This window comes from Eretmochelys imbricata, chromosome 20 (genome assembly GCF_965152235.1).
Source record: "Eretmochelys imbricata isolate rEreImb1 chromosome 20, rEreImb1.hap1, whole genome shotgun sequence".
Lineage (NCBI taxonomy): Eukaryota > Metazoa > Chordata > Testudines > Cheloniidae > Eretmochelys > Eretmochelys imbricata.
The window spans coordinates 2,442,626-2,462,651 of NC_135591.1; the positions used below are offsets into that span (position 1 = coordinate 2,442,626).

Below are 20,026 nucleotides of genomic sequence, written 5' to 3' on the forward strand. Positions count from 1 at the left end.
CATGTTAATAGTGTTGCCGATTTGAAGGTTAAATCTGTAGATCTGGGCCAGGCCTGGCCTCGCTCCCCTTCTCCCCCCGCCCCGGCCAACCTTGGCCCCGGTACCAGGGCCGGGCAGAACTGGCTTTCACCTGACAACAGCACTGCCGAAAGGGCTTGCGGCTCACGCTTCAGGGCTCGGGCCTGGCTGGAATGCAGGGGGCCGGCTCATCCCCCCGCAGCGGCCTGGTTTGGGCCCCTGGCGGAGACAGGCTCGGTAGGGCCTGGCCAGCTGTGCCCGGGCCAGGCCCTGCCCTAGAGTAACAGCCCCTCTGCCCAGCAGCTGCCCCCGGCGCGCCCGTGGGGTGGGCCGAGCAGCAGGAGGGCTGCGATGAAGTGGGGCCGACTTAGCAGCCTAAGCCAGGTTAACAGGCTGTAGGCGGCCTGCGGCTGTCCCCGAACAATCCTTGGGCTCTCGGCACCCCGTACGTGCCCACGGGCGCTGAGCCCGACCCCCTGCCGAGCCGCAGCCGGCTGGCGCGTGCCCAGGGATTACAGCCCCTAATCCCCCCCCCTGCTCCTGCCAATCGCGGCTCCTCCGGTGCCTTTCAGCTGCCCCCTGGGAGGAGCTGGGGCTCTGGGCTGAGGCGGTGGGGCAGCGATTCCCTCTCTGCCCCTGTTTCCTTGCCAGGGATCCCCTCCCTCCAGCTCTTTGCGAACTCAGCCCCCTCCCCGTGCTGGGGGGTTGAAGGGGAGCCCCCAGCACAGACCATTGCCAAGGTGCTGGGCCCACCGCAGCGGGAGGAAGGGGAGACACGGGTGAGAACGGCAGGCGGGGCCCAGAGCCCAACAGGGGATGCTGCCCCCAGTCCATGCCCGCTCCACCGCGGGATGGACCCTGGGGGGCTTGTCTTGGGCCCCACCCCTCTAAGACAGGCTGGAGCAGGGGAAGGAGGTCTCACCGTGCCCAGAGCCGCTCCTGTGTGGGCCCCGATCCATGGCGGGTTGGGGGCTAGCCCACGAGTGCCAAGTTGTGTCTGCATGGCCTCACCCCTGTGGGTTCCACCTGTGACTGGCCCATGGGTCCCAACCCTCAGCCCCAGGGGGGAGGAAGCTGCCCTGTTTCACAGGGGAAACTGAGGCACAGGGTGGGCACAGCCCCACTGAGGGTGTGGAAGTGGCGGGGGAGCTGGTTTGGGTGGCAACCAGCCCCCAGCAAGGATTTATGCTCCAGGCCAGTGGAGCCAGACTCACTCCCTAGGGGAGGCTGTGAAGGGGGCATTGCATCCCCCGCCCCATCTCCCCACCAAGTCCTAAACACCCCTCTTCTCTGCGCCCTCCAGAGCTGCTGGGCTTGGCCCCTCCCTTCTGCCCCCCCCCCACCCCCCGGCTTGGCCTGGTTCATGGAGCTGCGCCATGAGCCCCGACCCCTGCTCAGTGCTGCTGGGCGCCCAGCCAGGCCAGCTCGTTAATAATAATATACGGAGAAACCCGCTTCATGGGACTGCGGGGGGGGACATAGCTCGGCGATGACCGCGGGCCTCAATCCAACCCTTAATCAAGCCATGACGGAGGACCAGCCAGCTGGACTTTTCCATCAACCCCTGCTTAGCTGGCAGGGCTCGGCCCAGGGCCAGGGCCGGGCAGCCCCAGCCTGGCCCTGGCACTTTCATTTACACTCAGGGTAATTTCCAGGTGCTAATTAACCCACGCAGCTCCTCGGGGGGCTGAGGGATCTCACTGCAATGCAGCCACCTCTCGGGTAGGCCACAGCAGCTGCTTAGGCAGAGATTGCGGCACCCAGCACTGGGATGCAGCCACCTCTGGGGTGGGCCACAGCAGCTGCTTAGGCAGAGATTGCAGCGCCCAGCACTGGGATGCAGCCACCTCTGGGGTGGGCCACAGCAGCTGCTTAGGCAGAGATTGCAGCGCCCAGCGCTGGCTCACTGAAGCTGGCAACAATTCACAGCAGCGTAGGAGCTGCAACAAATCCTCGGCTGAATTTAAACCGGGGGGGGGGGCACCTCCCAAAAGTCCCGTCCCCCCCGCAAACATTACTGGCCACAAGGAGCCAGCACACCGGGGTTTATCTGAATGCCGGCACCACTGCCTAGGCCTGGGGGGGAGGGGTCAGAGGTGAGAGTGCTCCCCCACTCCCTGCTGCACAGCGCCCCCCCCCCCCCAGCTCTACATTGGGGTCACAGCCACCCCAGCACCGTAGCCTGCATCACCCAGCTGCGTACTGTGCCCTCTGCCCGTGGCCAGCAGAGCAGCCCCCCGGCCACTGCCCCTCCCCCCACACACTTGGGGGGGGGTTAGGGAAGCAGTGTGGCCTAGTGCTGACGGGGGGAGCTCGGACACCTGGGTTCTATTCCCACGCCAGGAGGGGGTGGGTGCTGGAGGAGGCGACATCAGGGCACCTGGGGTCCATTAGTCCTGGGGCCTAGTTGGGGGGCTGGGAGTCAGGACTCCTGGGTCCCAGGCCCAGCTCTGCGGCTGAGATCCTGGTGCCATCTGAGCAGAGGAAAGGGCCCTGCCTGGTGCCCACCTCTCTCAGCCCTCACCTTCATCAACCCCTGTGTTCACACAGCTCCAGGCCCCCTGTGCTTTGGGGAGGGGGTTCCTCTGGCGGGGGGCACCGTGCTGTGGGCCTGGCCTGGCTCCCTGGTGCATGCCTGGCATCGCTGGCCCCTCGAGCTTGCCTCTAAGAAAAGCCCTGGAGCAGGGGCGGGGGGGGGAAGCTGTCACTTCTGACAATGAATGATGCTCCCATTTTTAGCCCCCCCCTCCCCCTTGTCCCCCCCCCAACTGCCCTTATCTAGCATTGCTACAGCCTGACGTCACTCCGGGCTATTTAAGCCGGGCCGGGCAGGGCCAGCCCCACGCTGGGACTTCACCAGGGCCCTGCAGCCTCGTCTGCCGGCCCCGCTCGCCCGGGCACGCGCCGCTGGGCCCAGCCGCCATGCCCCCCAAGAAGGAGCTGCCCGTGAAGAAGCCGGTGGCCCCGCCGGCCAAACCGGCCGCCAAACCGGCCATAGCCAAGCCAGCGGCTGCTGCAGCTAAGCCCAAAGCCCCCGAGCCGGCGGCGACCCCAGCCCCGGCACCAGCCCCAGCACCAGTCCCAGAGAAGCCCAAGGAGCCACCGATTGACCTCTCTAAAGTGGTGGTATGTGGGGGCTGCAAAAGGGGGAGGCAGAGAGAGCAGGGGGGTGCATGGGGCCAGGACTGGGCCGGGGGGGGGGTCCCCTCGCCCCATGAGGTAGCAACGCCAGGAGGTGTAAACCTGCCGCGTGAGTGGGACGGGGAGCTGCGTGGCCGGATGGCACAGAGCCACGGGCAGACACGCTGCCCCAGAGCCCCCGGCCTGGCCTGCTCTACTGCACCCAGTTTGCCACAGGCAGGCCAGATAAGAAAATGCCCCCCCCCGATCACCCCCCCCACACACCTGCTTCCTCGTGGCCCAAATACTGACCACCCCTCCAGCGCCTGCATTTGCCGTGAGTGGGATGGTGCCCCCTACACCTAGTGTGCCCCCCCGAAAGGGAAGTGAGCTGCCCTCCAGAGGCTTAATGGGGGGCAGGGGGATCCCCCAGGCTCCATCAGGGACACAGCGGCTACCCCCCCACCAGTGGGGAAGGGCCAGTATTAGCCCATTTACAGATGGGGAAACTGAGGCAAGGGCAGGGGCTGTGACTTGCCCAATGTGAGTTAATGGCAGAGCTGGGAAGAGAACCCAGGAGTCCAGATGCCCTGCCCCCACCCCACCCCTGCCCCCGCGACTCCAGTTCTCTCCTGGAGCTGGGAACAGAACCCAAGAGTCCTAGCTGCCATCCCACCCCCCCGGGTCTAACTACTCCCGCCCCCACAGTGCTGTCCCTCCGCTGGGTGGTCAGCAGTGGGGCTGAGGTGGGGGGGTCAGTGGAGTGGCTGATCACTTCATCTAACTGGGGCTCAGCTAAGCAGCCAGAGACCAGCTCCTGTCTTCTAGCCATGGTGCCTGGACCGGGGGCGAGGGGGGGGTCTGGTGGGTTGGATCAGAGAGGGCTGGGAGCCAGGACTCCTGGGTTCTAGCTCTAGCTTGTTACTGGCTGTGTCCAACAATGGCCAGAGCCTCCACGCAGGAAGGAGCGAGACTGGGGGCCCGGGGGGCTGTTAGACAGTCACAGCTGGGAGGGGGGGCGAGCTCAGGTCATTGGGGCAGGATAAATTTAGGCAGTGAGCTGGCCCTGTTATTTTAATGACAGTCTAGAACTGGGGGGGGGGGGGGGCGAGAGCCTGGCATGGGCCTGCATTCCCAGGCCGGGGACAGGTGGCTGCGGCCAGGGGGATTAGCACCCCCTTTTCCAGGCAGATTTATTTCAGCCCCAGTACTGGGCACTGCTTTGCCACGCCGAGCTAAGGGGTCAAGTTGTGGCTGGGGGGGGGGGCTCAACCGGCCGCGCCTCTGTGTGGGGGGCACAGAATGCAGGAAAATTCCTAAGGCAGTGAGGTAGGGCCCCCTATAAAGAGTGTGACCAGGGAGGGGGCAGATCAGGCCCTTATATGAACTCAGCCGCGTGCGTGGCCCCCCTGCTGACAGAGGCTGGGGCCGGCAAAACTGGGCACCCCCCCCAGCCAGGGCCCCACCCGGCTCCCCACAGTGCCCCCTGCTGGCAGAGCCTGGGGCAGGCGAAACTGGGCACCAGCTCCCCACAGTGCCTCCTGCTGGCAGAGCCTGGGGTGGGCGAAACTGGGCACCTGCCCCCCCGCCCCCCTACAGCCAGGGCCCCTGCCCTCCTCCTGGCAGCACTCCCTGCTGGCAGAGCCTGATGTCAGCCAGGTGAGGACCAAGGGTCCCCACATCCCCCGGCAAGACGTTTAGTGGGGGTCGGGCTGGAGGGGCCCTGGGGGGACCAAGCTTGGCCCCTGCAGCAGAGAGCTGGTGGGTAATACCAGGAGCGTTCCCCCCATGGCACCCCCTGGTCTCATGCAGCTCCCCCCAAATCTTTTGTTAATGTCCCTGTTTCTGTCCCTTCCTCTTTGCAGATTGAGTTTAGCAAGGACCAGCTGGAGGGTAAGTCAACCGGCCTCATGTCTGTGTAGCTGCGGGGGGATCACTCTTCAACCAGCCTTCACCCACCTCTGGCCCTGCTAAATCCAGCCCCTTCCCCCACTTACGCGGTTCTGCCTTGAGCCTTTGTCCCCAACAAGCTCTTGTCAGTTGCTAACCCATCCCCGGGGAGCGGAAACCCTAGTCATGTGGCATTTTCCATTACCCAGCCTGCCATGGGGCAGGACCTGGGTGTGGGGTGCATGGCTGGGCCCCCAACCTCTGCGCTGGGCTCTGCCCAGGGAGCTATCTCAGTGTGGAGGTGTCGGGTTAAGAGGCAAGCATCTGGCTGGCAGCTCCTGGTCTCTGAACCAGCCGGGCGCCTCTTGAAACTCGTCCCAGTCTTGTAGGTAAAATACAATTCCTGAGGGAGGCGGAGGAGCTGGGATTTGAACTCCTGGCCTCCTCCCTCCAGTCTGGGCCCGATCCTGGCCTGAAGCAGGCAGGTTAGACGGGCAGAGGATGTCCGGTTCCAGCCCCTCTGACCTGCTCTGCCCCCCCACCCCCAGATTACAAGGAGGCTTTCCAGCTCTTCGATCGAGTTGGGGACGGCAAGATTATGCTGAGCCAGTGTGGGGATGTGCTGCGGGCCCTGGGCCAGAACCCCACCAACGCCGAGGTCATGAAGGTGCTGGGCCACCCCAAGCCCGATGGTGAGCGAGCGGCCTCAGCAGCTGTGGGGCTGGGGTGGAGGGTGGGATGTGGTTCGGGCGCTATCAGCCTATGCCCAAAGCCCCAGCTTCTGGAGTCACGTGGCGTTGCAGCCCCAGCTTGCACTGTGAAAAGGGAAGCAAGGGTGGCTGCGGGGGGAAAGCCTGGAATCCAGTGTAACGGCATCTGTCTGAGTCTGCAGAGAGCCTGAAACCGTTGCTGCAAAGGGAGAACGGAATTGCCCCACGCATCTCGGAGGGGTGTTACTTCCAGACCCCCACTGTGCTCTGGGGGGCTCTCACCAGCCCCACCCGAGCTGCGGATTGTGTGTGCGGTGGGAGTGGGTCTGGACCCCTAAGCTTTCAGAGACCCCTGACTACTGGGGTTAGCAATGGGGGTCCTCCTTTGGGTTTGGTTGGGCTATGTGATGTGGGGGGGCATCAGGGGCCCCATGCGGTGCCATGGGGGGCCAGACTGCCTTCCTCCAGCCACATGGTAGGGTGGCTGCATGGCAGGGTCCTCGGGGGCTCAGCCTGGCCTCAGTTTCTCCCTCCCACGGCAGAGCTGAACTCCAGGCGGGTGGAGTTCGAGCAGTTCCTGCCCATGCTGCAGACCATCTCCAAGAACAAGGACCAGGGCACCTACGAGGACTACGTGGAGGGGCTGCGGGTCTTCGACAAGGAGGGGAACGGCACCGTCATGGGGGCTGAGCTGCGCCATGTGCTCTCCACACTGGGTGAGCGCTGCCTGCCGGGGCAGAGGGGCCCCAGCCACAGGGCAGCCCCCGAGACAGGTGCCCCCTAGGCTGGCGAGGCTCAGCAAGTCAGGGGCAGGGTCCCACGGGTACAGCGCCAGGTCAGGGGCACCCCACCCAGGACAGGGCCCCCCCCAGGGCTGTCGGTGTGATACCGGGCAGGGACAGGGCCCCCTGGGCACTGGGTGACGGGGGGGAACGGACCCCTCCCAGGGCTCTCGGTCTGGCACCAGGTGGGTGAACAGGGCCCCCCAGAGTGGGCAGGAGTAGGGGGGATGCCCACCCCCAGGGCTGTCGGTCTGGTACCTGGCAGGGACAGGGCCCCCCGGGCTGATGGGTGGGCACCGGATGTGGGGGAACATCTCCCCAGCACTAACGTGCTGCCCCCTCTGGCCGCAGGCGAGAAGCTGACGGAGGAGGAGGTAGATGCCCTCCTGTCTGGGCACGAGGACGCCAACGGCTGCATCAACTACGAAGGTGAGAGCCCGGAGTCGGGGACCCTTCAGCTGCGGGGGCCAGGAAAGGAGGGGGTGAGGTTCCCAAGGGTGCCTCAGGGGGCCCAGTTCCTCTGTCTAATGCCACTCTCCTCCCCCCACAGCCTTCGTCAAGCACATCCTGTCTGGCTGAGCGGGTGCCGTGGGGTAGGTGCCCCCCATGGGGGGGAGGGGCTTTTACTTTTCTGACTCTGTTTTGGGGGGTGGCTGCTCCTTTCTCCCCTCTTTGCCATGAGAGTCCCAGGGGCCTCAGTGGCCTTTGCCCCTTGGCCGGGACCCGGGTGAACCATCTCCGTGCCCGGCGGATCAGCTCTAACGTGTGTGTCAAATCCCACTGCCCTGGAAGAGGCTTGTGTTTTTGGGGCTGCTGCTACCACCCCCAGCACCTCCCAGCAGCAGACTTCCGAGTGCAGGAGCCTTAGCCCTGTTCTGCAGATGGGGAAACTGAGGCACAGGGACTTACTCTGCTGCCAGCTGAGGTCCAATGCCATCAGACGGGCACGAGTCATTCAACTTCTCCTCCAGCTCCTCCCTGCAGTGCCATATCCCTCAGGGGGAACCGAGCCTGCCCCCAGGGGGACAGCCCAGCCCAGACCAACGCCTCTTGGGGGGTCCTGGGAGCTCTGTCCAGGGCACTGGAGTGGAAGGGCCCCATGCAAAGTGGGGCAGCATGGCTTTGCTTTAATTACTCAGGATAGGGCATCCCGACATCCTGCGGGCCCAGCCCGTGCCCTGAGTCAAATCTGCTGGCCCAGCCGTGCTGGGAGCACGATTCCCTCCAGCCTCTGCTCCAGGGGACGGAGATTCAGAACAAACCTGAGCTCTGGGCCTGGATCCTTCCTGCCCCCCGCCCCCCCCATGGGATCCCCGCTCCCCCACCCTGAACCCTGACTCCAAAGGCCATGCCGGCGACTCACTGTCTCCTCTTCTCTCCCCAGACCGGGCAGGATGGGGCTAAGCAACTGATGCCACCTCAGACATTACTCTGCAGGGTGGGGGCATGTTCCCTGCCCCCTTTGTCTCTCTCTTTAACCCGCCCCCCTGCCCCCCAATGGCTGCTGCAAGGGACTTCTACCACTGCCCAAGGGAGCGCCCAAGACCTCAGGACGCCAGCGGCTGAAGATCGAGCGGGGGGGGGTGCAGGCTCCCCCCGAGAGCAGCAGCCCAGCCTGGGGGTGCCCACCGAGCTGAGCCAGGGTCCCGATCCTGGGCGGGAAGGGACCCAATCCTCCTTGCGCCCGTCCTGCGTTTGGACAATAAAAGCCATTTGTTTGCAGAAGCTTCTGGCCCCTTGGGTCTTGGCCACAGGGGCCATCTCAGCATCCCTGACTCTTTCTTGAGACCCTGAGCCCTGGGGGCGGGGGGCTGTACTTGGGTTGCAGAGTTCTGCATACACGGTCAATGCGGGGGCGAGGTGGAAGGGCCAAGCACGGGAGCACAGGCTGGAAAAGGCCCAGAGGCTGGAAAAGGCCCAGGGGCTGGCCCCGCAGGGCCCTCAGGGTGCCCTTGCGCCTGGCCCAGTGATTTCATTCCCACGCAGAAAGCAAGAGTTGGGAAATCAGCGCCAGGTCCCCCCGAAAGGCTCCGCTGCAGGGCAGGGCGGAGGCAGGAGCCATCCGCCCCAGCTAAGGCCTGAATTGCAAAGCGCGACAATTTATAGCAGGAGACGAGCCCCCCGGGAGGCGTTATGCCGGCGGAGCCATGGCACGGTCCGGTCGCACCGGGTGCTGGCGGAACGCCCTGTGGAGACAAGCTGGTCTCCGGTGCCCAGAGCCAGGGCATGGCAGGGGCCCCGGAGGATTGCAGGGAATGCAGCCGCCATGTCCTGTTTGTTAGGGGGTGAAAGGTTGGGCCCGGAGCAGCAGGGATCTGCCCCGCGCCCCATAGCGCCCCCTGCTGGGGGTGAGAATTCCTACCCGTCTCGGGCTGTTTCCCCGCACTCAGACTTCACACGCGGCTCTCGTCTTATTTATTTCTTCTTTTGCTGGGGCCTCAGGTCGCCGGCTCAGGGGAGCGAGTCCCAGAAACTGTCGTCAGCCCAGGTGGGGTGTCACTCACCGAGAGCCTGCGGGGTTCACAATCGCCAGCTGGGAGAATGAACCCCATTAAAAGGGCCAGGCAGGCGCTGCCCCTGTTCCCAGCCCCTGCAGAGGGGTTCTCAGTCTGTCGAATGAAACTCTCCTTGCTCCCTGTGCGCCCCAAGCCCCCCGCTGGGACCCTCCCTGCTCCCCGTGCGCCCCCAACCCCCTCCCCCCGCTGGGACCCTCCCTGCTCCCCCCCGCTGGGACCCTCCCTGCTCCCCTGTGCCCCCAACCCCCCGCTGGGACCCTCCCTGCTCCCCTGCGCCCCCAACCCCCTCCCCTCGCTGGGACCCTCCCTGCTCCCCTGCGCCCCCAACCCCCTCCCCTCGCTGGGACCCTCCCTGCTCCCCTGCGCCCCCAACCCCCTCCCCCTGCTGGGACCCTCCCTGCTCCCCTGTGCCCCCAACCCCCTCCCTCCGCTGGGACCCTCCCTGCTCCCCCCCGCTGGGACCCTCCCTGCTCCCCTGTGCCCCCAACCCCCCGCTGGGACCCTCCCTGCTCCCCTGCGCCCCCCGCTGGGACCCTCCCTGCTCCCCTGCGCCCCCAACCCCCTCCCCCCGCTGGGACCCTCCCTGCTCCCCGTGCGCCCCCAACCCCCTCCCCCCGCTGGGACCCTCCCTGCTCCCCTGCGCCCCCAGCCCCCTCGGCAAGGCCCCCACTCGGTGTCTACAGGCAAAGCGGGGGCGACTCAGCCCAGCCCCGCCCCACCGCTGGGCCCGGTCATGAATAATGCAGCAACTAATTAGCATAAGAAGTGACGCGCGGCCCGCCCTCGGGCCGCTCCCGGCGCGCGGATGCCTGGGGCGTGACGTCAGAGCCAGTAGAAAGGGGCCGGCGGAGGCGAATCCGCGCAGGGGCCATTGCGGGGAGCGGAGCCGGCGCAGCAGCAGCCATGGTGGGGCGAGCTCCGGGCTGGCGGTGGGGTGCAGCGGCCGGGGGGAGGGGGGTGCAGCGGCCGGGGGGGTGCGCAGGGCTGGCGGGGGGTGCGCTCGGAGGGGGAGGGGGGTGCAGCGGCCTGGGGCTTGCGCTCCGGGGGCAGGGTGCAGAGGGCTGGCGGGGGGGATGCAGCGGCCGGGGGAGGGGCACGGTTAGGTTCCAGCCTCCCGAAGCCAGGGACATCCCCGGGGTCTGACTCCCAGCGCCCCCCCCCCCCCAGGGAAGGAGCCCCTGGCCGGGGCTGGGGGCGCAGCGCTTGTGGGGTGCGGGGCTCGGGCCCTGGGGAAGGGGGGGCCCGGGCAGCCCCGCTGACGGCGGTCCCCCTGTGCTTGCCTTGCAGTGCGATTTCACCGAGGATCAGACGGCCGGTAAGTGCCCGCCCGCCCCGCTTCCTTGCGCGACCTCCGCCCTTGCGCGCTATTTTCACTTCCGGGGGGGTTGCGAATCTCTTGCGCGTCCCGCCGCCGCGGAAGGACTCACCGCTCTCTCTCCCTCCCTTGTAGACCTTCCTCCTCCTTCTCTGTCACTAGCCTTCACCCTCCTCCTGTAGCCTTTCTAGCCGCCGGCCGGTAAGTGGGGCAGGGCCTGTGTGACTGCCCCCCCTCCCCTTAACACTGGGCCCCTCGCTTCTGGGGCGGGGGTGGGGAGGAATCTCTGCGGGCTGCCTTCGGCTGTTGCTGCTGTGGGGTCACGAGCTCCCTCCCCCGGGTAGGGCCCCCCAACTCTGGGTCTGGGGGTGACTCACCGCTCCCTGACCCCCCCCCACAGTGCTCGCATGGCTCACCCATGAGCAGGTTCCTGGCCAAGCCCGGCAGGCGGGACCCGCCCAGCCTGCGAGCCTCCCCGCCGCATTCCCCTAGCCGGGCCGGATTGGGTTGGGGGGGTAGCGCTGGCTTTAGGGGCGCTGTGTGGGCCCCCCCGCTTGTGGGTTGCAGGGGGGTGGGGTGCGGCAGGCTGCCGGCGGGTTGGGATTGCGCAGGGGGAAATGGCTGCAGGGTTCCGCTCTCTGCTCCAGGTTGTGGCAAACTCCCAGCTGAGCCGCCCCCCCCCCCCGTGGCTGGGGGAGGGGGGCACACCCGGAGCTGGGGGGGGGGCGCCCCACGGGTCGCGGGTGGAATGTTGGAGGCGCAGCGCAATCCCTGCGCGGTGCCTTGCGCTGACTTCCTTATATGGGCACAAAACCCCGGCCGAGCGCAGGCTGCGCCCCGCCCTTGCGGGAAGTGTGGGGGGGGCCCAGCCGTTCGCGGCAGGGCTCGGCCAGCCCGGGGGTGGGGGGCTGTGGGTCTCTGCGAACCCACCGGCCAGACCCTCCCTGGGTCCCTTTGCTGGTGTTTGCTTTAGCTAAAGCAGGAAGTGTGCTAAGGACAGAGGGAGTGAGCCCGGACTCCTGGGTTCTTTCCCTAGCTCTGGGAGGGGAGTGGGGTTTAGTGTAGCGGCTCTGTCCCCCTTTCAGGCGTCTGATTTGTCTCTTGTACCCCAAGTTTCACCTCCCTTACAAAATCTGACACAAATCTGTCACAGCCACACCGTTTCCGAACAGTGGCCGACTTTCTCATTATGACCATATGATTACAGATCCATCAGCTGGATGATTACAGATCCATCAGCTGGAATATAAACACTGTACTGACCTCTCAGTGTGTGGGGTACGGAGCTGTATCAACAAGGCATTGTCTGTATGAAATCGTAGTTGGTCCTGGCTTCGCTAGGGCGTTTTCTATTGCCTGTTGTAAAACTAGGCAAATAACTAGATGAGCTGATGTACTCCCTGGAAGATCTCTGGGTACCCCCAGGGTACGGGCACCCTTGGTTGAGCACCACTGGGCTAGTGGGTTAGAGCGGCTGGGGGGGGCGGGCTGGGAGCCAGGACTCCTGGGTTCTCTCCCGAGCTCTGGGAGGGGAATGGGCATTATGCCTCTGTTCCATTCCCATCTCTGCAGCTGGCTGCGGGCCGGGGCTCTCTGGTCCCCACTCTGTGCTTCGCTTTCCCCCTCTGGAAATCTCGGTTCGCTCCCCTGAGGCTGTAACGGCTGTGGAGGGGCTGGGCAGGCCCTGTCTCCGTGGAGGTGTCCCGTGGTCGAGTCCCTGCTACGAAACCCACCAGGGCTGGCCCTCGCAGTGAGCGGGTGAACTCAAAGGCTGACCTTAGAGTTAATTACGGGGCCAGGGTGAAGGCGGCCCTGGGACCGAGAGGCGCTAACCTGCTAGCCAGGGTGGATGCAGCGTCAAAGGCAAGCGGATCTGTCCCCCTGGGTACAGCGAATGGGCAGCTCCCCACAGGCGACCTGGTTTCTCTCAGAGTCTGTGTCCAGGGAACCGGATCCTACGAGGAAAGGAAATGTTACCCTGGGCCCGCTGCTCTGTTTTTCTCCACCAGCCGGCTGAATTTCTAGGAGGGGAACTTGGAAGGAAACGGGGGGAGGGGAGGCCCATAAACTCTTAGGCCAGGAGCAGATATAGCTAGAGACGCATGTGGCCCCTCAATAGGTTTTGCCCCCCGAGGTGGGGCTGGTGCAGCAAGACAAAGTGACTTGTCCCTGGGAGTCCGGGGCAGAGCCGGGAACTAGAGCCAGGGCTCCGGTCCGGTGCCTTATCCCTGGGGCCAGGCGTCCTGTCTAGTGCGGGTTGCTGCAGAAGGCGGGATACGAGACCTCTGGGGCTGGGAGTCCAGGCTGAAGCTCTCGGGAACCCTGATGGGCGAATTATCGAGGGCTCTTGTCTCTTATTGAGCTGAAATTCCTGTTTCCCTATGGGCCCCCGGCTGCCTGGCAGGGGGGCTGGGGCTGAGTCTGCTGTCCCTGCCGCGTGCTCATGGGGCTGGAGCTGGCTGGGTACCAGGCAGATCAGGGCTGGCCAAGGGGGGTTTGTCGGCATGTGTTTGAACCGAGGGGCACTGGCCCCCCCACAGGTGGGATTGGCACCTGGGGCCACGCTGACACCCTCCCTTCTCTCCCCCCCCCCCCCCCCCTCTAGAGTTCAAGGAGGCTTTCCAGCTCTTTGACCGAATCGGGGATGGCAAGATCCTATACAGCCAGTGCGGGGACGTGATAAGGGCCCTAGGCCAGAACCCCACCAACGCTGAGGTCATGAAGGTGCTGGGGAACCCCAAGAGCGATGGTGAGTGGTGGGCAGGCCCTGCAGTAACCCCAGTGCCAGGGGGCAAATGGGCTGTGGGCCTCACCCGCATCTCGGAGCTAGTGGCGGGTGAGAATGGGGCTGTCTTCCCCCCCCCACCCCACCCCCATTGGCTGGAGTGAGACCACGGCACAATGGGACTCAGACTGGCTTACAACTTGGGGGCTTGGGGGAGCTGCAGGGAGACACGCCCCCTGCGCCTGTCCCAGCTCTGGGGGCCTGGAGCTTGGGAGGCCCCGTCCCGTCCCTCGCTGGGTCCTGGCACAGGAGGGGTTCGATGCTGCTGCAGCCAGCGAGCCCGTCCCCTGGGTGTTGTGCCCAGCCTGGCGGGCACCCACCCAAAGAGCTGGTCTCAGCCGCGCCCCTTCTCTTGCCAGAGATGAACATCAAGACGCTGAGCTTTGAGCAGTTCCTGCCCATGATGCAGACCATCGCCAAGAACAAGGACCAGGGCTGCTTCGAGGACTACGTGGAGGGGCTGCGGGTCTTCGACAAGGAGGGGAACGGCACCGTCATGGGGGCAGAGATCCGCCACGTCCTCGTGACCCTGGGTGAGGCTCTGACCCCACCTGCCGGCCTGGCCACAGCAGCCCCCTCTGCCAGGGGAGGAGGGTAGCCGAAGACTTGTGGCCGGGTCTCTCATGGGGATGGCTGAGTCAGGGTCCACAGTGTGTCTGAAGAAGTGTCCTGGTGGGTAGCCAGTTGGCACCATTGCCTTAGGGGGCTTGAGCCCCATGCCTGAGACAGGACAGCCCTGCCCCCCCACCTCGGGTCTCTCGAGGTGGCTGGCGAAGGGGCTCTGTTTCCCCTCCGTGCAAAGCAGGGAAGTGACTTGCATCCAGGTTGCATGGTGCCAAAGTCTGGGAACAGAACCCAGGAGTCCTGGCTGCCAGCCCCCTGCTCCAGTAATCGCTGGACAGATGCAGAGCAACAGCTAGGAGGAAGGCTCGTGTGTCTGATCAGGGACTAGATTTGCTGGGGGAGGTGCAAATGGGGCTGGGGGGGGCCTGTAGTAAAATCCCATCTGTCCCATGCAGGGGAGAAGATGACGGAGGAAGAGGTGGAGATCCTGGTGGCCGGGCATGAAGACAGCAATGGCTGCATTAACTACGAAGGTGAGGGCTCGTGGGGGTATCAGTGTTTTGTGCTCAGCAGCCCCGGGTTTATCTCCAGAGGTTGCTTGACCCCTGTAGCACCTGGTGGCTTTAGCTCTCCTGCCTTGCTGGGGGGAGGTGGGGAGGAGAGGCCCTCCTCTGCTGGGTGGGGAGGGCGACTTGTCTGTCCCATGGCCAGGGTTCATTTTGGGACTAGCCCGGCGCCTCTGGCTCGTTTCCCCCACTGAGGACACTGCAGCCCCTGGGGGCGTCTCCCACCCAGGGAACGAAGAGCTGGATCGTTGCGGGCCGTGCTCAGAAACACCAGCCCCCGACAGTTCCCCTGGGGGCGATGTGGCTGGCTCCCCTCCCCGGGGCACGGATGCTGGGCCCGGCGGGTTGGGAGCTGGAGGCAGCTGGGCGCTGGCGTGTCCCCGGGGATCCCCTCACGCTTGGTCACGCCGTGTGTCCGGTGCGTTTGCTTGACGATGTCTGTTCCTTCCAACAGCGTTTGTGAGGCACATCTTGTCAGGGTGAAGCCGAGTGGGGTACGCCTCTTCCCAAACCCCTTCACTTACCTCCTCCCCCCTCTTTTGGTTTTGTTTCTAAAGGAAGTCTGGTTTGCGCTCCCCCCCGTCCCCCCTCGGCATGTCTGCATGTAGCTGACTCTCTCTAGCGGGGGTCGGGGCAGGGAAAGCTCTGTCCGGAGCTGTGCACCGATTTTAAAGCAAGACTGTGTCGCCTGCCTGGGTTGGGTGCGGGGGGGCCGGGGGGGGTTCAGATGCAGCCGGGGGAGCTTGTGTCCTGGCCAGGGGGAGCTGCGTGGGCCTCGATCCCAGCAGGGCAGCCACTCCCGCCTGTACTGCTGGATGGGGCCGCTGGGCGCCCGCTGTGGATGGGGAGTCCCAGGCTGGCGTCCCACCACCTAGAAATGCCCCAGCTGGGGCAGGACACAGGGGTCTTCCCTTCCAGCAGCAAGAGGCTTGCGTTGGCCTGAGCGGGCAAGTGCCGGCTGATGCCTGGTGCCGTGGGCCGTAGGCTAACCAACAGTCTTTCTTTAGGGAGCGGTGTAGTGGCTGCCTGCCTGGCCCCTTCTCTCTGTCGGATCCTCCCCCTCAAACGGCCTGGCCCCCGCTGGCCCTTGTCTGCTGTAGATAAAGCCAAGCTCTCTCCTCGCGCGGGGCAGGAAGCCACATGGCTTGTAGGCCCCCCGGTGCCTGGTAGTAGCTGTAGAAACTCTGCTGCCCCCTTCCTCCCCCCTCTCCTTTCCGCTGTCGTGGGTTCAAGTACTGCAGAGGGAAGAAAGTGTCCTGGGGCCAGGAACTGTGGGGTGAAGGGTGGGGCCCAGGGCAGCAGCTCTTGCCTGAGTGCAGCTGGGGGGGGCTCCTAACTTCCCAACCAGGAGTGGGAGAGCGGAGCCCATCCTGCGGGCAGGCCTAGTTATTAGCAGCTTTAGAGTAACAGGCTGGTGCATGGCCCCTAGGCTGGGAGCAGGGGCCTGGAGGGCTGGGAGCCAGGGCTCCTAGGGCTCTCTATGGGGTGGGGGGGCTGTTAAATAGGGGAACTAGAGCACAGCTGCTGCAGGCTCCTTAGTAAACTTTGCAAACCCCAGCAGAACCTGCCTGGAAGCCCCATGCCCTGGTCGGTTTAGCCCTGAGGACCCTTTCTCCCCCAGCTGCCGAGGGGCCCCTCCCGCTGCGGGGCAGCCGCCCGGTCTCACGCCTGGCCTTCTCTCCACAGAGCTGGTCCGGATGGTGCTGAGCGGATGAAGTGTCCAGCTGATCTCCCCCTGTCCCTCCCCCCGAGGCCTCAGCTCACTGCCGGGTGCTCGGGTTTATTCTCTTCGGTGCCTTTTCTACGCCCCATGTAAACTTTTCCTCCCTGGGTGGACCAGAAGGAGACTTCCCCTGCTGGGGGGGCTGTGGTGAGGGTGTTCCCTGGGGGTGGGTGGGAGGAAGAGTGATCCCTGTTTCCTTTCTGGAGTCCCCCCCCACCCTGTTTTAACTCCTCCAGCACTGCTAAGTTGTTTCTCCTTCCAGCTGCTTTCACTTAATAAACGGTTTGAAAAGTGGGGGCTCTTGGGCCTGTTTTGAAAGTGAGGGGGAGGGGAGACAGCACCTGGAAAGGGGGGTGGGGGTGGGGGGTGAGAAAGGAAAAATGCAGCCTGCTGTGACAGTCAGAAGCTGCATAGCCCCCAGGGACCCATGAATGGCAGAGCAGTGTGGGCCAGGCACCCCAGCATCTGACCCACCTGGCCCCGGGAAGGGGGTTCCTCACTTGGAAGGAAGAGCCCCCAGCCAACTCCTGAACAAGAGTAACAGGGACAAATGGGGGGTGCTCAAGGGGAGGAGCCTAGGGTGGTGCTTGGTGGGGGTGGCGAGGACACCCCTGCACCCTGCCTATAGTAATTCCAGCTCTTAGACCCCTTTACAGTTGTGTGGGGAAACTGAGGCACAGATGGGGACTGGGGGTTTTTCCTAGCAGGTCAGTAGCAGAGTGGGGCCTAGCCTGGGGGCTGCTGAGTGGCTGGAGCATGTTCTGCCCCACAGCCCTGCTAGACTGAGCCATGGTGGCCAAAGCAGCCACTCCCGAGGGAGCCTTGCACACTGAACAGGAGCTGGGGTGGCTCAGCGCCCCCCCCTGGTTAAAGAGCTGTTGCCCCTACCCTGCACAAAGTACCTTGCCCAGCCTGCTGGTGCCACCACCCCCCCGCTGCCAGGCTGCAGCACCTTTGGCAAGCCCGGCACAAGTGTTTCCTGCTGCTCTGCTTCAGCTGGTTTGACTCTTCCAAGCAGGCCCCAGCAGGGTCTATGTTTAGCCTGGCCGCCCTTGGGAGCCTCCCTGCAACCAGCACCGTACATGGAAGGAAAGGCACCTCCCCCACAGCAGGGTGGGTGCTGCAGCCCCTAATAAAGCCAACAGTGCCCCATGCCCCCATCCCACCTTGGCGCTGCCCAGGGTTAACGTGTGGTGCAACGGCTGGAGGAGGAAATGCTCAAGCAGGAACTCAGAAGCAGGGCCCTCCCCCACGGCATTAGGTGCTGTGGGGTGGGGGCCCTGCATGGGCTGCCCCCCCACCCCGGGGCTCTGGAGTCCACACAATTTGTCCAAGGGCATGCAGGGTACGAAGGGGTGGGCACTTCCTTGGCTTCCAGGAGGATGAGCATCCCCCTCCCCCCCCAAACACCTGCCATGCCAGCCTGGCTGGGCTGTAACACCCGGCTGGGACTTACTGAACCCTCAGTACTCCTCAGCCAGGACAAGTTGCCTTCCCCCACCCCACCAGGCATGTGAGGCTGGGCGGTTGGAGATGCGAGGGGCCCGCTAGGGCCCCCTGTCCTCTGGTGCACCTGGCCCCTCCTTCAGCGCTCCAACCCCCATCCCAAGAGCACTGTGCAATTCCTCCTATTCCCCCCCCCCCCCCCCAGGGCCAGGCAGAGGGGGGTGAGAAATGCACTGGCAGGCTCCTCCCCTCAAACCCAGCACATGGCCTGGTAGGCGATTGGCACCCACTCCCCACTGTCTGGGGCCCCCCCCACCCTCTTGCTTCCCAGCCCAAGGTGAGAAGTGCCCAGCTGGCTCCCACCCTCCCACATCTGCCAAGCCCAAGAACGACTCTCAGCCCCCAACTCCGGGGGAGCTTTTTGAGGACCGCCCCTGGCCTCCATGGAAAGCTGCCAAGCACCACAGAGACCAGCCCTCAGCAAGCTCATCCCATGGGCAATGCCCCTCCCTGTTCACCATGGCATCTTCTCGCTAGCTGCAATTGGCCAGGACTTCTGCTCACCGCCTGTGGGCCCTGCTCTGCTGGCTGGAGCAGCAAGGCCCCTGCTGTCCAGCCCCGTGCCCCACGGCTCCTTGCCCTTCGCTTAGACAAACCAGATCGAGCTGCTTCCACCTCTCTCTAGATGCTGGTTTCCTAGCTCATGGCTCCATTCCACCTCCGCTTCTACACTCCAGAAGCATCATTCTCCTCGGGCGAGGAGCTGGCGGGGCAGCCGGTACCACTGGCCAAACATGCCCAGCAAGGCCTGGCCCAGCTCTGTGGCCAGTCTCTAACCCAGCCAGCTGCCCCTGCCATCCAGCACCTGTTGCCCCCTGCACCAACGGTGTCAAAGCGAGATTCCGCCCCCTGCAGAGGGGACATGGCCCTAGGAACCCCCACACTGCCACCCCATAAGCCTCAGGCCACCCCGCTGTGCCCAGGGAGGAGCCTGCCCAGGGCAAGGGGGATGCCCAGGGCCAGCCGGGTACACAGCTCTTGTACCAGGGAGGGGAGAGACAAGCTCAAATCGGCCTTCGCTCGTTCTGTGGCTTTCCAGAGCCTCATGGAAGCTCTAGAATACAAGCCCAACACTGGGGGGTGCAGTGACAGCCAGCCAACAGCAGGGGGCGCACTGAATTTTTTTTTCAGTGGGTCCCACCTAACAGAACAACTGTCCGCTCAGAATCAGCTGGGTAACTGTGTTGGTCTGTATCCACCAAAACAATGCAGAGTCCGGTGGCACCTTAAAAGCTAGCAGATTTATTTGGGCGTAAGCTTTCGTAGGTAAAAAACCCGGGGTTGAGCTTTGTGACTTTGTCCTCACCCACAACCATTTCAGATTTGGGGACAGTTTATACCTTCAAGTCAGCGGCCCTGCTCTGGGTAGCCGCATGGCCCCACAGGATGCCAACATTTTATGGCTGACTTAGAACAACGCTTCCTCAGCTCACGTCCCCTAGCGCTTCATTGATGACATCTTCATCATCATCATATGGACCCATGGAAAAGAAGGCCTTGAAGAATTCCACCTGGATTTCAACAATTTCCACCCCACCATCAACCTCAGCCTGGACCAGTCCACACGAGATCCACTTCCTGGATGCTACAGTACAAATAAGCGATGGTCACATCACCACACCCTGTACTGGAAACCTACTGACCACTATACTTACCTACATGCCTCCAGCTTTCATCCAGACCACATCACATGATCCATTGTCCACATCCAAGCCCTAAGATACAACCGCATTTGCTCCACTCCTTCAGACAGAGACAAACACCTACAAGATCTCTATCAGGCATTCTTAAAACTACAATACCCACCTAGGGAAGTGAGAAAACAGAATGACAGAGCGAGACGGGTACCCAGAAGTCACTTACTACAGGACAGGCCCAACAAAGAAAGTAACAGAACGCCACTGGCCATCACCTACAGCCCCTACCTAACGCCTCTCCAGCGCATCATCGAGGATCTACAACTTATCCTGGAAAACGAGCCCTCATTCTCACAGACCTTGGGAGACAGGCCAGTCCTCGCTTATAAACAGCCCCCAACCTGAAGCGAATACTCACCAGCAACTACACACCACAGAAACACTAACCCAGGAACCAATCCCTGTAGCAAACCTCGTTGCCAACTCTGTCCCCCTATCTACTCTAGTGACACCAACACAGGACCCAACCAATCAGCCACACCCTCAGGGGCTCATTCACCTGCACGTGCCAGCAATGCCCCTCTGCCATGTACAGCGGCCAAACCAGACCGTCTCTATGTACAAGAACAAACCAGACATCAGGAACGGTAACATACAAAAGCCAGTAGAACACTTCAATCTCCCTGGACACTCAGTAACAGATTTAAAAGTAACCATCCTTCAACAAAAAAAACCTCAAAAACAGACTTCAAAGAGAAACTGCAGACCTACAATTCATTTGTAAACTTAACACCATTAATTTGGGCTTGAATAGGGACTGGGAGTGGCCAGCTCACTACAAAAGCAACTTTCCCTCTCATGGTATTGACATCCCGTCAATTATTGAGAGTGGAC

The 20,026-nt window shown here is 63.7% G+C and overlaps 2 protein-coding genes across 3 annotated transcripts; both read left to right on the plus strand.

Annotated features, from left to right (window-relative positions):
• Positions 1–2,940: 2,940 nt before the first annotated feature.
• LOC144277551 (myosin light polypeptide 6-like) lies at positions 2,941–8,058 on the plus strand. The gene is made up of 7 exons (XM_077838424.1): positions 2,941–3,144; positions 5,004–5,031; positions 5,577–5,720; positions 6,281–6,454; positions 6,872–6,949; positions 7,071–7,113; positions 7,905–8,058. The coding sequence occupies exons 1-6, from the start codon at positions 2,941–2,943 to the stop codon at positions 7,097–7,099; spliced, it is 657 nt and encodes a 218-aa protein (XP_077694550.1). The 3' UTR covers positions 7,100–7,113; positions 7,905–8,058.
• Positions 8,059–9,852: 1,794 nt separating this feature from the next.
• On the plus strand, positions 9,853–16,283 carry LOC144277608 (myosin light polypeptide 6). Of its 2 annotated transcripts, none has more exons than XM_077838504.1 (6): positions 9,853–9,942; positions 10,324–10,351; positions 12,957–13,100; positions 13,496–13,669; positions 14,156–14,233; positions 15,953–16,283. In XM_077838504.1, exons 1-6 carry the CDS (start codon positions 9,940–9,942, stop codon positions 15,979–15,981), a joined length of 456 nt encoding a protein of 151 aa, XP_077694630.1. In that variant the 5' UTR covers positions 9,853–9,939; the 3' UTR covers positions 15,982–16,283. The 2 variants fall into 2 exon arrangements, with proteins under 2 accessions (XP_077694630.1, XP_077694631.1); XM_077838505.1 differs by lacking the exon at positions 15,953–16,283 and adding an exon at positions 14,721–15,946.
• The last annotated feature ends 3,743 nt before the right edge of the window (positions 16,284–20,026 follow it).